The sequence below is a fragment of the Quercus lobata genome, chromosome 8 (genome assembly GCF_001633185.2).
Source record: "Quercus lobata isolate SW786 chromosome 8, ValleyOak3.0 Primary Assembly, whole genome shotgun sequence".
Taxonomy (NCBI): Eukaryota; Viridiplantae; Streptophyta; class Magnoliopsida; order Fagales; family Fagaceae; genus Quercus; species Quercus lobata.
The window spans coordinates 17659954-17677183 of NC_044911.1; the positions used below are offsets into that span (position 1 = coordinate 17659954).

Genomic DNA, 17230 nt, shown 5'->3' on the forward strand with positions numbered 1-17230 from the left:
CTCAGCAAATATATGTATATATTTGTTTGACATAAAACTACATTACAGGGTCTATAATTGCACCAAGAAAATGACATTTCCGCAGCTCCTTGGTTTGATCACTGTAGATGGGTGCGCATGTATCGCTGTTTTTGTCGTGTGTCGTGTGCCTATGTAAGAGAGAGATAGAGAGAGGTGGCATCCTATGACCATTAAAATGTATAAATAAAGAGAAGACTTTGACTTGTAGAGGCCAGAGGGAGGGGAAAAAATTCAAAGACTTTGACATCTTTTTATTTATTTATTTTTTATACTACATATCATATGCTAATAAGATAGGAATTGACTTTCAATATATCATTTACTATTTTACACAATAAAAATTACTTGTTTCAAATTCTCTGGTTACATAAAATGGATACTCTATTTATTTTTTTCTCTTTTTTCCGGTATTTTAGTTACGTTACCTGACTCATCATGAGTACATTAAAATTATTAACATGGTTTTCTTGTAAAGAAAATTTTATTGTCAACGTATACTGCATTAAGGGGAGTGATACTCTCTTTAGTAATAGGATATCTAGATTTTGCCTACCCCTAGCTAAATATTTAAAGTTCTAATACTTATACATAATATAAAATAAATTTTTAAAATTTTGGGGGGCCTTGACCCCCCTCCCCCAAGCCATGCTATAGCTCCACCCCTAAACCCCGCTCTTGTCCTTACCCCTTTCCATTTTTTACAAGCATTTATAGAGAAGTCTGAATAATGTTATTTGAGTGTTTTTAATATACGTATAGATAAAAAAGTGTGTTAAAATATATATAAAGTTGTTTAAAATGTGAAAATAATTGTTTAAGTTACTGCTGGCCATTTTTCTCGTGGAGTGCACATTCCATCAAAATTGTGATGCGGTAAAAGTATCAATTTGAAAGTCAAGATTCAAAACTGAAAAAAATATAAGGTCGAGATTTTGCCAACTCACTCGAAACGGAGTGTCCAAAATCCCACAAACGACTGAAACGAGTGTGTTCCATTTCGCTTGCGTTTTCTTCTATTATACTCTGCTCTTTTAAAATTCCGCGCCAGCTTTCGGCGTTCCCTTCTCTCCCGAACTCACTGAGGCAACTCGTTGCCTCTATCAATGTACGTCCTTCGCCTCTAAAACCTTACTCCCCGTTTGGCTCCGAGAAAATACAGGAAAAAAAGAAAAGAACACTTGGTTTTCTGAGTTGTTGAATCTTCTTCTGTAAGATTCTGAGTTCTCATTTCCATTACAATTTCTAAGCAACCTAAAAACGGTGCGGTGCCTACAATTGTCACTCTCACACTAACCCCTCACTTTTTTCTTTTTCTTTTTTGTGGGTAATTTCCATTTTATAATTCTTACGCCGATAAACCCTATTCTAGGGTTTTACATTTTTTTTCTTATTTTTTATTCCATTTTTAAAATTTAATTTTAAATTTTTTACCCTGATCGGAATTTGACGTTATATAAGTTCTTCAAGTGATTCCTGCGTTTTTTAGGGTTTCGATTTGGATTTTTTTAGTGTTAAACTACTTCCAAATTTTGAGGCTACTTCATTATACTAATTCAAATTGCTCTCTTCCTCTTACTGTGTAGCTCTATCATTTTACATAGTGTTACTGAAATTTTGGGTTTGAAGCGGTGCTAATCATTCACCATGGGAGACTTGTCCAGGTAAAACTTGTTTTTTCTTCTACTTTGTATTTTTACTGAGAAATACTGTTTAAAAAAGAAGGGTTTTTAGCGATTTACAATTATTGTTGTATGTAAATTGTTGTATATTTTGATGGGTCTTCCAAATTTTTTGAAAAACACATTAAATTAAGCCAAATTGTTGTGCTAGGCTATGTCTGAAGGAGATTTTTGTTATCTGGTTTCCCAAATTATGTATAAAATAGAAAAAGTCAAGTATTAGTGGAAAATTTGTCAATTTGTCTTATGAAACATTGTTTTTGCAACCAAACAGAGCATAATGTGGTGAATTTGTGATGGCCATTGTGAGTTTGTGACGAATGTGATGAATTTTTCTTTTGTAAATGTATAAGTGTAAGACCATATTATATATATCTGTTCTGTTAATACAGTCATAAATAATGAAGTGAGAATTTTAAAGCAATTTTTTCCTTGCATTAGGAGGTGTGCTCTATGTTCCAATTTCTGCAATAATTTCTTTAGTGGTCCTAAAAATTTCTTAGTTTAAAAAGATAGTTTCTCATTTGTGCTTATATATTATGTGCTATCAATTTTGATGATTAAATAACATTCTACTTGATCTTGTAAACGGAGTGTATGTTGAAAAGGAGTTGAACGGTTGAAGAATGCCTATTTTCCAGATTATCAGGTGTTGCTCATTTTGTTGTACATTCAGACAACTTGATTTATGATCTTGCCGAAAGTATTTTCTCACTAGAATTATGATTCAAGAATTCCATTTCAATTTACTACTATTGTATTTGGAATTTGGGTTTGTAGTTTGATACTTTACACCCTTTGATGTTCATTAGTGTGACAATTTTATCTTGTTTTTAACACGTCAACTACTCTCTTATAAAATATAGGGTTCCTGGTCTTTCTTCTTCTTTATATGTGGTGAAATGAAGTGTCCTTTTATTATGGTACATTCTTTGCGTGTACCTGCAGTGCAGTAGCATTTATGTAATGCCCTTTGATTTCACCTGTTTCAGCCTGAGTTAAGATTAACAAGCTCTTCATTACCCAGTATAGAATAGCCACTTAGAATCAATTACCACAAGTGAGAACTTCATTCATGTTGAATTATTCGTCAAACTTACTTACATAGAAGTTCCCTTTGGAACTTCTAGTGGAGGAAGTTCTTTTCGTTTTATTGGATGCACTTGGTGAGTGGGTCTGTAACAGTATGTCCCTTTGGCATACATTATATACCCATTCATGTGTTGTCTTGTCCAATAATGAGAACCTTGCTAGCCTTGTAGTTATCATTTAACATAGCTGAAGTGAAAATCTAATTCAGTTGGACCCTTTTAATCTGATTCAGGGAGGAGATCAGCAATACACTTCGGGTACTTGTTGCTACGGATTGTCATCTGGGATACATGGAGAAGGATGAAATACGGCGACATGATTCTTTCCAGGCATTTGAGGAGATATGCTCAATAGCAGAGCAAAAGCAGGTAGCAGGTTATAGCCTATTATCACCTTTTTCTTGAAAATGAATGACTTATCAGTTATCAACCCAATAAGGAGGGGGCAGAGGGTATTTCTAATATTCTTTCTTCATATGGAGTGAACCTCCTCTTTGTGTATTTTATGCAGACTAGTTTGTAAATTCTTCCAAAAGCTGGTACCTGTTATCTTTAGCAGAAGGGCCTGCTCCTACTAATATTTGTCTATGTTGCTCATCTTCCCAATGCCAACTTTATTATTTAGCCACTCTTCAATTTATACCAGGAAATTTTGAAACATTGCTCTTTCACTTTTGCTCTTGTACAAGTTTTTTTGAATCTTCCAGTAGATGATAAATTCCTTTCATTTTCAAGTCTAAATTTGAATAAAAGATCTGTATCAGAGAGCTTGGCTTGGTGTGAATCATTTCTCTTCCTGGGATATTGTCTTAGCCAAGTATATAACTTAGTATTTATCTGTACATATCAGAGACTACTCACTGATGCCTATCTGCTATCAGGTTGATTTCTTACTCCTTGGAGGTGATCTTTTTCATGAGAATAAGCCCTCAAGGACAACATTAGTCAAGGCCATTGAGATTCTCCGACGTCATTGCCTCAATAATCAGCCAGTGCAGTTCCAAGTCGTTAGTGACCAGACTGTGAATTTCCCAAATACGTAATGACATAATGTGCACTAGCTTAACACTCAATAAAAATTGTTGAGTTTCTTTTTTCTTTTTTTTGGTTCTCGCTTTGTGTGTATTATGTTTGACTTATGGTTGCTAGCTTCATGTCTATGTTCACATCTAGCTTCTTAAATAGGTTCCTGCCATGTAAGTAACAAGCCTCACTGTACAGTTAAGTTTAGGAGTATAATCATGCTACCTGTGAAAATGTTGCAAGTCTAACTGACACCCACCCCCCTTCCCCAGGGGCATCAGATTTTCTTTGTATGATAATCTTCCTTTTTCTGCATTTTAATAAAACTTTTCCTTATATAAAAAAACAAAAAAAATTGTTTTCCCTTAGAGTTGTGTTTGTTTAAAATCTCTAGCTAATCCTTTCCCATGTGAAGTTAAGCATGGTAAACTCATGTTCTGTATGCACATGCAGGGAGGATTGTACACAATACAAATATTATGTATTTGTTGTATTTGTTGCACGTGCGTCTATGTCAGAAGCATTATTATTACTTTCTTATTTAAGAATCTGCTTTGGAATGCACCCTTCACTTCATAACAATGTGATACTTTTAACAGATTTGGTCATGTAAATTATGAAGATCCCCACTTCAATGTTGGCCTGCCAGTATTCAGTATTCATGGAAATCATGATGACCCTGCTGGAGTGGTATGGATGTTATGGTAAAATGCTGTAGGTTATTTTCTATTTTGTATGTTTTAAGCACAAATACTAATAAGGCAGTTTTCACCAGATTTTTTTATATGATTTTTAACATCCCTTTTGTTTTAAGCACAACCTTAATCTGTTGCAAATATAGTCTAGCTTTCTGGTAAAGTTCAATTATAGTAACTAGTAGGGGTAGAACCAAAGGCCAGGGTTCAAGTTCCTCACAAATAAGTTTGTCCTTTGGCCATGGCTTAGGTGGTGAAGGTATAGTATGGGGTTAGGCTAGGTCTTAAGTTCAAATATTATCAGTACAGAACAAAAAAACAAAGTATTTTGATTTGAACCACAACAGGAGGTGGCCTTCTTTTAAGGGTATGAAAAATAAAGAAAAGGAAGACACAAAGAGAGATTTCAAATTTGCGAATGGTTTCCCATGAAAATTGCATCAATTACATGCCAATATCTCCAAGGACTTGCACTTTTTTGTTTCATCCACAATACCTTTGGTAGGAAGATTAGAGATCATGCAGAGAAATATCTACTGTTCTTGAAAATAGAGTGAGGAACCCTGATTTGGTGGATTTTCCTAACCCCATTTGTTATCTGTAGGAGAAACATAATATGAGCTTGCCATCCTGAAATGGGTTGACCGGATCAAGAAAGCAGTCAGACAGCTTCCTTGATACTTACTTCAGTTTGGATAACTTATGGCTTAACTGAAGATCTGGCTCTTGCACACTGAGGTGTGGCATATTCAAAAGCCAAATAGTAGGGACAGGGGCTTCTCAATACCTCAGTTAGGCCTTGGATTTGTTGTTTACTTGTTTTAACTTGAAATAATTAATTACAGCATGTTGGCAGTTGAAATGAACACTGATGGAGCTGCACTTTCTATTGCTGGCAGTATTTTCTAAATGCATCTAGAAAAAACTTATGTTTCTCATCTAGCCGCAAAGAAATTTTCTTTCTGCCCTTCATTTTGTTTGATAAATATATACATGAATCAATCTTCCTAGACTGTGTTTACTTCAGTTCTTCAGTTTTGTCTAAATGCATCAAGGAAAATTAATAATTCGTACCTAGCTGCATTGCTTTCTGCCCTTCAATTTGGTTGATAAATATATACATGGATCAATCTTCCTAGACTGTGTTTTCTTCAGTTCTTCAAACCATGAAATTGTGTTCCTTATGTGTGACTGTGACAGGACAACCTTTCTGCGGTGGACATTCTCTCAGCCTGCAATCTTGTTAACTATTTTGGGAAAATGGTTCTTGGGGGTTCTGGTGTCGGTCAAATTGCTCTTCACCCTATTCTTATCAGAAAGGTTTGTCAGTGTATTTTATTAGCATCAGACTTGGTAGATAAGTCTCTTTGTTGTGCAACTAATAACTCCTAACAAATTGTAGGGTTCAACAGCTGTAGCTCTCTATGGTCTTGGAAACATTAGAGATGAACGGCTAAATAGAATGTTTCAGGTACTTTATACAGCACATTTTTTCATTCCATCTTTTGATTGGTGACTTCAAGTATGCTGAGATAATTTTTGGTTTACAATTTTTTTGTGCAGACACCACATGCTGTACAATGGATGCGGCCTGAAGCTCAAGAAGGGTGTCAAGTGTCAGATTGGTTCAACATTCTAGTTCTTCATCAGAACAGGTGTCTGTGTGTTTTTTTGGAGAGCATGTATTGTAAAAAATGGTTGCTTTATCTTAAATTCTTGTTGAACTCTTCAGCCTTTGAACACTTACATGGTCTATATTATAATACGATCGGTCTTCATTATATGTGAATATTGATCTTCTCCTAATGTGGTTTGCAGAGTAAAGACCAACCCTAAAAACGCAATAAATGAGCATTTTTTACCACGATTCCTTGACTTCGTTGTGTGGGGACATGAACATGAATGTCTTGTGGACCCTCAGGTACTGCAGAATGGATAGCCTTTTCCCTGTAGTTGCTCGCTCTCTCTCTCTCTCTCACATTGTGTATGAATGAATTCAATGTGGATTTTGATTTCCACAGGAAGTTCCCGGGATGGGGTTTCACATTACACAACCAGGTTCTTCAGTTGCAACATCACTAATTGATGGAGAATCAAAGCCGAAGCATGTGCTTCTTTTAGAAATTAAGGTTGCCCATGGACAAAACTTCAAATATATTTTTGACAAGCAGTTTCTATCACTTCTTTTTAAATCCTAGTGCCTTTTTGATATTGATGAATTATGATACAGGGGAACCAGTATCGTCCAACTAAGATACCTTTAACAACAGTGAGACCTTTTGAGTATACAGAGGTAAGTCTGTGTCATTTTTTTCATATATGTAGTAATTTTAGTAATTACCCAAATCTTTGTAATGCAGATCATATTGAAGGATGAACCTGACATTGATCCCAATGATCAAAACTCAATTCTCGAACACTTGGACGAAGTGGTATTTATTAGTTCCTCATATTAGCAATTGATTTATACCTTTTCAATTTTCCTGTCCTTTCTTTTCTTTTTTTGGGTTGCAAGGTGCTATTTGTTTATGAAGATTTTTATTAGATTTTGACTTTATTCAGGTCAGGAATTTAATTGAGAAATCTAGTAAAAAGGCTAGTAACAGATCAGAGCTCAAACTTCCATTGGTCCGAATAAAGGTATTTTCTGCGTCTATTTTTAAATGATAGTACCATAAAAGATAATTGACGCATCTGAACATCACTTGTTCCTCTTGCCAAAAAAAAAAAAAAAGAAGCAAATCCCATTCTTCACCTTTGGAACAATTGAACCTGCATGTATCATTGTCCTGATTTGAAGTGTTGAAGTGTTTCTACTATCATGTTTAGTAGAAGCCTTGACTCCCACTTTATGGTGGGATTCATGATTCCTTGTTTTGCCATTGAGGTTTATTTAGAGCCATATTTTCTATTGACTACTTGGCTATGTGTCTTCTCTCATTGCCTCTACTTTTGGTTTTTGCGTCTTCTATCCTTTCATTTTCAAATCAAATCAATCAGCACTTTTGTGCCTATGCTTATGTTACTCTTCAGCAGTTATTGGCCAACCATCTCCAGCAATGATTCTTAATCTTATTTTTTTCAGTTAATCATCCATCTTCACATCCTTGATAGATATACATCCACTTCCACTATGCTTTGGCCGTTTAGCTAGTCTCATTGCCATATATCAGTTGAGTTCAAATTACACTTGGCGTAACTTTAAGCAATATTACACTACTTAATATTTTTTAGTGGATGTGAATTGGACAAATCTACCATTGGATTACATTTTCTTCTTATATCTTCTATGTTTGCAAAAGTCAAAAATGACCAAAGATCAATAACTATAATATCTATCAAATTTTTAAGTTTCAAGTTTTTGTATTTTAAAATCATGCATAAAAGATGATTTCATGAATCAAATAGTAAATAACACTTGATTGACACAAAATTTGGCATGCATGTTTAGAACATTCAATATAGAGAGCATGTAGTCTAATGGTGGGATTTTCAAATTATTAATCCAATAAAAATTTATTATGCAGTGTAACATTACTTAAAGTTACACTTGAAATTTAACTTGATCCTAACTCTGCATGCACGCGCGCACACATATAATTTAACTAGCATGTTTTTAATGATTTTAAATCTTTTAATTAATTTCCGTATCTAAATTCCATTACAGTCCTTTTGTGGATGATGATGGGTGTTTTTTGCATAGCAAAATGTTTTAGTAGCCTCATTGTGGCATTATAATTTTTGTGGTTGATTTGGCAGGTAGATTACTCTGGGTTTATGACAATAAATCCTCAAAGATTTGGGCAAAAGTATGTGGGGAAGGTACCTTCAATCACCAGTCATCCTAGATCAGTGTACTAATGCTGATTTATCTTGAGCAACATATTTGAGAGAATATTAATTCTTAAGTTTTGTTAGGTCGCAAATCCCCAAGACATTCTTATCTTCTCAAAGGCTTCAAGAAAGGGTCGCAGTGAAGGTAATTCAAATCATCTATGTAAAAGTTGTTGTCTACCCACTCTTGACACTTTGGTTTTGTTAGAATAGTGGATAAATGATTAAATTCATCATTTCTTAACAGTTTAAGCTTTGAGACAAGGTAGTTTATCAAGTTTCATGTAAATTCATCTATATTTTGTGCATTTCTAGGATATGTTTTGATTTGTCTTGTTTTGGAGGTCTAAATATTATTTTGAATTATAGTTGTAGGTATGGTACCACAATATGTTGTTATGGTGTGAGATCTACACAAAACATGCTGCGGGTATATATATCAATGCAATTTTAGGTGCACTATCTTAACCTAGATCAAACCAGGGCCACCCATCACTTGAGCTCACTTCAAACACAATACTTTCCAGCATTACTTCCAGATCCAAAGAGATCGATGAGAACAAGCCTACTACACTACAAATGTCCCCCCCCAGAGCCTCAAATTGTTACCCCTCCAAAGTAACAGCATGACTAACAAGAATCCATTGACATCCTCCATAAATTACAAAGTCCTAGTTCATCTTCAAACCTTTGACTTCATTGACTCATAAAGAAAATGGGTGATAGTGATGACAAGTGATAAGATAAAAAATGGCAAGGATAATAGCTAGCAGAACAAAGGACAATAACTGGTCTAAGGGTATTTGGAAAGTTAAGATTCCTAAAAGGGTGGCTTTCTTCATGTGGACAGCAACTCATGGTCGGATACTTACCTTGGATAATCTGATGCTCCGGGGTCTCTCTTTGGCAAATCAGTGCCGTATGTGCTGCTGTAATGAGGAATCTATGGATTATCTTCTCCTACATTGTCCTGTAGCTTACTCTTTGTGGGAGCAAATGTTACAGGTATTCGGGATCCAATAGGTCATGCCAGGTTCTGTGGAGAGTTTGGTGTTTTATTAGAGTTATTGGCTAGGGAAATTTACTTCGGATATATGGAATATGGTTCCTGGCTGTTTGATGTGGATTGTTTGAATGAAAAGAAATCGGCACTCTTTTGAAGCTAAAGAGAATTCACTTGTTTAGTTACAAGCTCTATGCCAAAGTACACTTTTTGATTGGTCTAGGTGCTGGGGTTCTTCAAATTGTTCTTCCATCATTGAGTTTCTTACTTCCCTTAGAATTGTCCCTTAAGTTGCTTTTTCTATCTTTGTTGCTGTTTGTTGCTTTTTCTTGTGTTCACCATCATGAACACCTTGTATTTGCTTTATTTGTTTTTTCTTCATGATTAATACTATTCTTATTACTTATCCCAAAAAAAAAAAAAATTGTTCCACTTGGGGATTAAAAAATCACATGTTTCATGGACTCAGTTGAAGTTTTGGATTTGATTGTCTTCCAAATGGTTCCACTGTTGTCCAGCTACCCGTAAACTTTCCCACGTCAGTTTGTAGCAACATGGCTGCGACAGTGTAAAGTGAGTCCAGGTTTTACCACATTTGATAAACTTTCATGAACTAATCATATGCTAAATGAGAATTTCAACAGTAGTTTTTTACCCAGATATAGTTTATTTTTTATGATGTCAAAACCTTCACTTGATATTCCGTGAATCAATTTCCCATTAAATTAATCTGTCAGAAATTTTTCGCACTTTGTGTAAAATGTTCAAACTATTGAAGCATAGTTATTTATTTATGGTTTCTTAGAAGATTTTTTTTTTGGGGGGGGGGGGTGGGGGGGCGGGGAGGGGGTTGGATTTAACCATCTCTTGTGTAAATATCTGATAATTAGGAATTTCTCATGGTAATAGTGTTCCTGCATCCAGAAAACTGTGCAACCTTGGTTCCTAATTTCAGTAGCATTGAAGCCGTCAAGATCTAATTTTTTTTCATACCTAATTAGCCCTAAAACCCTTTACATCAAATCCAACCAACATCCCATAAGAGACCTAATTGCACTAAATTCCTAAAGATCCTGGCATCTTGCATAAGATTTGGTATCAGAGCCTATTAGTCCTGTCCTACGAAACTGTGTGTGAGCACACGTGCATGTATGTGTGTGTATGTTTAAAAAATAGTTGGGGAAAAAGTACTTTCCCCCTCTATTTTTTTATAGGCAATAAAAATTTTATTAAAAAATTTAAAAAGTACACTGGCAGTTTACTATCAACTCAACAAGCTAAGATCTATAGTTGCAAAAATCAATAAACTTGGATAAACTAGAAAAGGAAAACATCCCAGAGCTGTCATCCATTCAAGGAGGGACTTCATAAAAAGTCCTTTTAGCTTTAACATGTTCTGCTCACACCCTTCAAAGCTTCTTGCATTTCTTTCGTTCCAAATACACCACATCAAGCAAGGTGGGATAGCCTTCCATATTTCAACACTCCAATGCCACCCAAAGTGGCCTTGCCAATAATGAAGTAAAGCAACAACCCTTCTTGGCATCACCCATTGGATTTCAAAAATGGTGAAACCCATATCCCACAATTCTCTAGCCAAGAGCAATGCAACAACAAATGCTCCACTATCTCTTCATCCCTTGGGGTTAGTTCACAATTCACCCCCTTTGAAACCAACCACTATGTTTGGGAAATGAGCAAATACTCTCCACTCCAATAAAAAAACAATGCAATCCTCCTTGTGGTGTATGACTAATACTTTCTTCAAAAGATTTCATTGAATTTAACTGAGAATGTAACAAATTGGGGGTATTTGCTCATTTTCCAAACATGGAAGGGGAAATTGGTTCATTTCAACACTAAGGAGGGGAATTGTGAACTACCCCAAACATAAAGGAGGGAAAGTGCCTTTTTCCCAAATTATTTTTAATATAATGAGTAACTGTGCATGTTCACAAATTTGAAGGGAGATTAGCAATGCAAATTGGTCAAGTTGTATGGGATTTTCTCTGTGCTTCCTGCAGCTGGCTTCCTTATGAATGTAAGAAGTTTGACTCAAATGAGATTAGGGTTCCTTTCCAATGTAGTCCTTAAACTGCTCCAGGCTACATAGTTGATTTATACACTTTTTAACTTTACTTGGTGACTAGGGTTCTGATTCTGATGGCATTATCTTAACACAAAATCTGTTGAAGCTTTAAATTGTGTTAAATTTCCGTCTGAGATATTTTGTACCTGCTTTGCATTTCCTTTTTTACATTTATGTAATTGTCCAAAGTTATTATCTTGGAAATGGTATAATTTTAGTTCTTTTTGGATGTAGCTAAAATTGATGATTCTGAACGGTTTCGCCCAGAAGAATTAAATCAGCAGAATATAGAGGCTTTAGTTGCTGAAAATAATCTGGTATCTGAGCCATCAAATTTTATTTTCCTTTTTCATTGCCTATGGTTTGCATACATAATATATTAAATTTCTTGAAATCTCAACTGAATTTTACTGAAGCATAGGCATGTATTCCAATTATATGTTATAACCATGGGTTACATCTTCAACAGACAAAAGCTCTATTAAAATATTTAATCTTCTCTTTGGGCCAGTAGGCTAAATGGAACTTGCATAACAAAACTGGAAATGACAATAGAAATATTTATGTGTTGCATGGTAGGTTTTATTTTGTTACAAGTCAAGGCCTCATGGTAATTTATGATTGTGCAGAAAATGGAAATCCTTCCGGTCAATGATTTGGCCGTTGCATTACAAAACTTTGTTAACAAGGATGACAAAATGGCTTTCTATTCTTGTTTGCGCTACAATCTTGAAGAAACACGTGTGAGTACCATATATCATAATCGCTATTAAGAATATCAAATATAATCTTGTGTTGATATCATAATCGCTTTTAAGAATATCAAATATAATCTTGAGTTTTTATATCATATATGTTAAGTGATTAAATTCATCATTTGTTATTAGCTTAAGTTTTTGGGACAAGTGTAGTTTATCATAATATCATAGCAAGCAGTCTTAAGTTTGAACCTTGTCTTTGTTCTCCTCCATTTAAATGTTAAAATGCCACATTGTGGGCCCCCTTATTGAGAAGTCTGAGCCTATGCGTAAGGGAGTCTTTTAGAATTAAGGTTAATTTTTGATTTATCAATTTATCAATATACAAATGATAGCTTTTATTGTTTTTGCTTCTTTTTTTTTTTTAAACTAATTTTCCAATTACTTTCTACTCCACAGAACAAAATTGCCAAGGATGCAGATACTCTAAAGTTTGAAGAGGAAGACTTAATTCTTAAAGTTGGAGAGTGCTTGGAGGCAAGAATATTAAGTTTATTATATTTAAAATTTATCATTACATTAAAGGTCAAATAATATATATATATTAGTCAAAATATCACCTACCTGATTCCATCGATTTTTTTGGAGAGCAATGCTGACTTTGGGGCTAATGGAGTGACTATTGTTAAAGGCTTAACAGCCACGTTAGGCCCTATTAGAATAATGGTTAAATGATTAAATCCTCCATATTTTAATAGTTTAAAATTTTGGGATAATTAGTAGTCTATCATGTATCAGAACAGGTGGTCTTGAGTTCAAATCAGTCTCCAGTCTAGCTCCCATTTAAAAAATAAAAAACCCCACATGTTGGACCTCATTTATTAAGGGGCAGTATGGACCCACACATGAGGGGAAGTGTTAGAATAATAGGTTAAATGACTGAATTCTCCATTTCCTAATGGTTTAAGCTTTTGGGACATTGATAATTTATCAAGCCCCTTGAAACCTTTTGGCAATAAATCAACTATTGCTACAGCTACAGTTGGTACATATGGGTCAGAATAAAAATGCATTCATTTTATGTATGTTGTAAAAACAATATTTTTCTTCTTTCACATGGGTGCTGTTCAGGAATCACAAGGGCATGTAAGGAGGGTCACTTTCTAAATAGCTTGACCATCATGCAAAATTTCATATTGCTTATAACCATATTTATCTTTTTCTGTAGGAACGCGTCAAGGAAAGGTCTGCACGCCCTAAAGATACCGCGCAATTCACGTCCACTTCTCAGTCTCTTGGGGTAACTCTTATTACAGTCCACTTCGTTGACTTTGTTAATTCCATGCTGGAAGCTCTTTAGGCTGTTCTTCTTCCTTTCTCTTTTCCGGGGGGGTGTGTGGTTGTATATTTGCATCCATTCTCTCCATTTTAAGCTTGTGTTTTCAATTTCATGTAGGAGTCCAGAAGCAGAAGTACTGCCGGACTTGGAAGTGCAGTTTCTTTTAGTGATGATGAAGACACAACCCAGTTATCTGGCTCAAAGTCTAGTACTAGAGGTCGGAGAGGTTCATCTAGGTCGTCTCGTGATGCTACTGAACTTGGTAAAAGTAAAACTTCAACAAGAGGAAGGGGTAGGGGCAGAGGTGCCAGTAACTTGAAGCAGACAACTCTTGATGCATCTTTAGGGTTCCGCCGTTCTGAAAGGTTACTAGTGGACCTAAATTTTGATAATATGAATGCTAATTTATTAGAAGTTAAGGAATATCCTCATGCCAACAAAGTAACTCGAAATTCAAAAACCCTTGTACACTAAGCTGCAGAGGTAGAGTTTTGGTGCGATGGCTAATGTCTTCCCACCCAAAGCAATAGGTCGCAAGTTTGAATCCGGGAATCAGCCTCTTTCAAAAAAAAAAATTTGGGGGTAAGATTCCTACCAAGACCTCTCTCAAACCCCGCAAAAAGTGGGAGTTTTGTGCACTAGGTACAACCTCATACACCCAGCTGCAAGTTTTTTGTCTAATTACACTTGAGGATAGGTGAATACGCAGGTAATATGTTCTAACTTCTAAGTATTAATGGCATGTGTTATTGCTATAGACTCTTTCCTAGTGAGGCTGTTCAAATGCAAGATGCCTGGCTTTTGTTTGGTAATTGAAATGTTGGCATCAGAGACAGTCGGTTGGGGACAATGCCTCATGAAGTGGAGGTTACTAGTTTGAATCTCCTGTTCCCCCTCCTCCCTTTGGGGCCAAAACTTATAAAAAAAATGTTGGCATCAGAGATTAACTATATTCGATATTTTATTTAAAAGAAGTGAAGCTTGGGGGATGTCCATCACTATAAGAGATGAGAAAAATTGGTCTAGGATCTAACATAGTGGCGAATTGGCAACTGATGCCTTCTCCACAACCCAACCTTTAATTTCTCCCCTTAATATTAAGCTATACTACTCTCTCTTTCTCTCTCATGAAGGTGTTGTGTCACCCACAAATATTGTCAATAAGTTAGATGGGGAAAGGAAACAAAGATGGAAATTCCTTTATATTCAAGTGTTAAAATTGCAAGCAGTTGATCCCGTCTAATTTATCCGACTTGCTTTTCTTTGTGTCACTTCCACATTCTCTTCATTAGAGTTGATGAGCATGAGGTGAATCCTAAGCCTGGACAATGGGAAACGACTAGCATAAAGGAGAATCATCCAAAAGCACATCATAGTTAAGATTTTGAAAGAGACTCTTAAAGATTTGAATTAGAGAACAGGGGGGGTTAGAATAATGTCTAAAAGAGGCAGTTTCTTACCTAGCCACTTTTATTAGAAAGGAATGTATGAAGTGTATCGAAAAGGGTGAATTATTGAATGTATGCAACTAGACATCTGCTGCACCTTCTGATATATATTTCATTAAAAACATTAGACTTTCATGTTGCCAGTGTAGCATCTTAAGTAAGATTACAATTGCAGATCTGCATCAGTTGCTGCAACAGCTGCAGTCCAAAGTATTGCTGATGACGAGGATAATGTGGATTCTGCTTCGAGTGAAGAAGCTGGGAAATATGGAATTGAAGAAGTTGATGACAGTGTATGGATTCTTTATTTGTTGACTTGATACATTTATGTCAGCAGTACATTTATCTTTTCCAAATATTGATCTTAAATGCATATCTTTCAAATTGCTTTTCTTATCTACATTCTGAAATTAATTATATGAGGGGTGTGTTTGGATACCGCTTATTTTGCTGAAACTGAAAAATTATTGCTGAAAAGACTGTAGATAAAGGTAAAAGTTAGTAAAAATAATACAGTGAGACCCATGAATAGTGTCAAAAAGTGCAGTGAGACCCATGAATAGTAGCAAAAATAAGCTGAATAGTGAAATAATTTTAATTTATAATTCCTTCCCAAACGCACGCGAGGTCTCTATAATTTGACATATTGGTTATACATTTTAGAATTGAGACACATATACTTTCTCAATATACACATTGTTTAGATTTAAACTGTCATTTTTTTCCCAGGAAAATGATGCTGCAAGTATACAAGGGAAAGGACGTAAAAGGGCTGCACCCAGAGGAAGAGGTAGAGGATCTGCACAATCCTCTAAGCGGGGAAGGAAATCAGATAATACTACGATTCAAAGAATGCTCATGAGCAAAGATGATGACGATGACGATGATGATGCAGTGAAGAGATTAAATAAGTCTCAACCTCGGGTTGGTTTTACTTTTTCTTTTTGGTAGTCTCTTTTATTTGCAAGATTTTTAACTGAATATATATCCAACAGTGTGCAATTTGAATGCTGCTTTCTGCTTTTGAGGTTGAAAATCTTCTAGCTATAATAAAATAAAATAAAAATTATGAATTCTCCCTTGACATTAGATGATCAGAATGTGTTGCTCTCGTTTAGTATTTTGGTCAAGGATCCAATGCAATATCTAGGATATTGCGCGGGATGCAATACCCATTAAATGGTTGAGACTTGAGATGAGCCATCCTACCAGTGAAGGTAAAAGGTTAAATTATCTGATTGGAGGGCTGAACTTTTCATCTTGGCCATCCATAATCCCGTGCAATACACGGGATCTGGATCCACCTTATGATATCATTTGAATAGCCCACTGTCATTCGGCAACATATGTTATAGGAGAATTTTTAAACCTGCGAATAAAAAGTCCAATGACACATTGCTCAGCTCTCATTTACCAGGACTTTTCAGAAATGTCAATTAGTCCACTGGTTATTTTACCACATTCTTATTCATTCATCTCTTATAATTATGTGGCTTTTCTCCATCCTTGAAATTACATAGTTGGATCTGATTGCTCCTCCTTGTTTGTAGGTGACAAGAAATTATGGGGCTTTAAGAAGGTAACAATTAACAAGGTTTGGTATCACTTCATGAGATACTAGTTATCGGAATGTTTGGTATTGTTCACACTTATGTGGAAGTCTTCTTCTGATCAATCTCGTGAAGAATTGTAGGATGAGCTAAATATTTCAGAGCAGTGGGAGCAGTTAGTTCAATGTCTTCAATTGAAGTGTTTATTCGTCTTCCTGTTATGAACCGCAATGAAATGCCGGTACACATATGATCTGATTTCTAGCTTACGCTTATTATGCCCACTGGCTTTGGTTTGTCTCTGTACAATTTTGAGCTTGTATAGTAAATGATGCTAAGGGATATTATTTGTAAAATGAGACAGTACTGAATCTGGTTTTTTTTTTTTTTTTGGAATAATTGAAGTAGAGTGCAGGGTTTCTTTGGATTGAGAGCAAAAATTGTGAAATGAGAGAAAAATATGTAGTTAGAGCAAGGTTACTTATCAAATGTATTTGGAGACAGCATGAGAACTTTTTAATTGGGAATCTGGTCTGAGTAAGTTGAAATTGACTTATGGATCAAATTCCATTTGGAAAATCCTATCACTCACAAGATTCAGCTTGGCCAATCTGCTTAATTTTCTGAATCACTTGCTTGCATTTTACAATTAATTCAAATAGCCAGATTTTCTGTATAGGGGTTAATACTAATTTATTCACATGAAAGAACGAAAGAACATGCTAACTCATATCTTTATTTTTGCAATCTTCCAAAAATA

At 35.3% G+C, this 17230-nt stretch overlaps 1 protein-coding gene across 5 annotated transcripts; it reads left to right on the plus strand.

Moving 5' to 3' along the window:
* The first annotated feature begins 978 nt into the window (after window positions 1-978).
* On the plus strand, window positions 979-17020 carry LOC115955651 (double-strand break repair protein MRE11). Of its 5 annotated transcripts, none has more exons than XM_031073870.1 (23): window positions 979-1281; window positions 1605-1682; window positions 3025-3160; window positions 3673-3830; window positions 4414-4504; window positions 5710-5829; window positions 5912-5980; window positions 6073-6164; window positions 6328-6430; window positions 6531-6638; window positions 6740-6802; window positions 6870-6941; window positions 7072-7149; window positions 8269-8331; window positions 8428-8488; window positions 11670-11752; window positions 12065-12178; window positions 12593-12670; window positions 13362-13433; window positions 13590-13837; window positions 15096-15213; window positions 15650-15844; window positions 16471-17020. In XM_031073870.1, exons 2-23 carry the CDS (start codon window positions 1666-1668, stop codon window positions 16501-16503), a joined length of 2172 nt encoding a protein of 723 aa, XP_030929730.1. In that variant the 5' UTR covers window positions 979-1281; window positions 1605-1665; the 3' UTR covers window positions 16504-17020. The 5 variants fall into 5 exon arrangements, 4 of the variants coding, with proteins under 4 accessions (XP_030929730.1, XP_030929729.1, XP_030929731.1 ...); XM_031073869.1 differs by having other exon boundaries at window positions 979-1229; XM_031073871.1 differs by having other exon boundaries at window positions 979-1126.
* The last annotated feature ends 210 nt before the right edge of the window (window positions 17021-17230 follow it).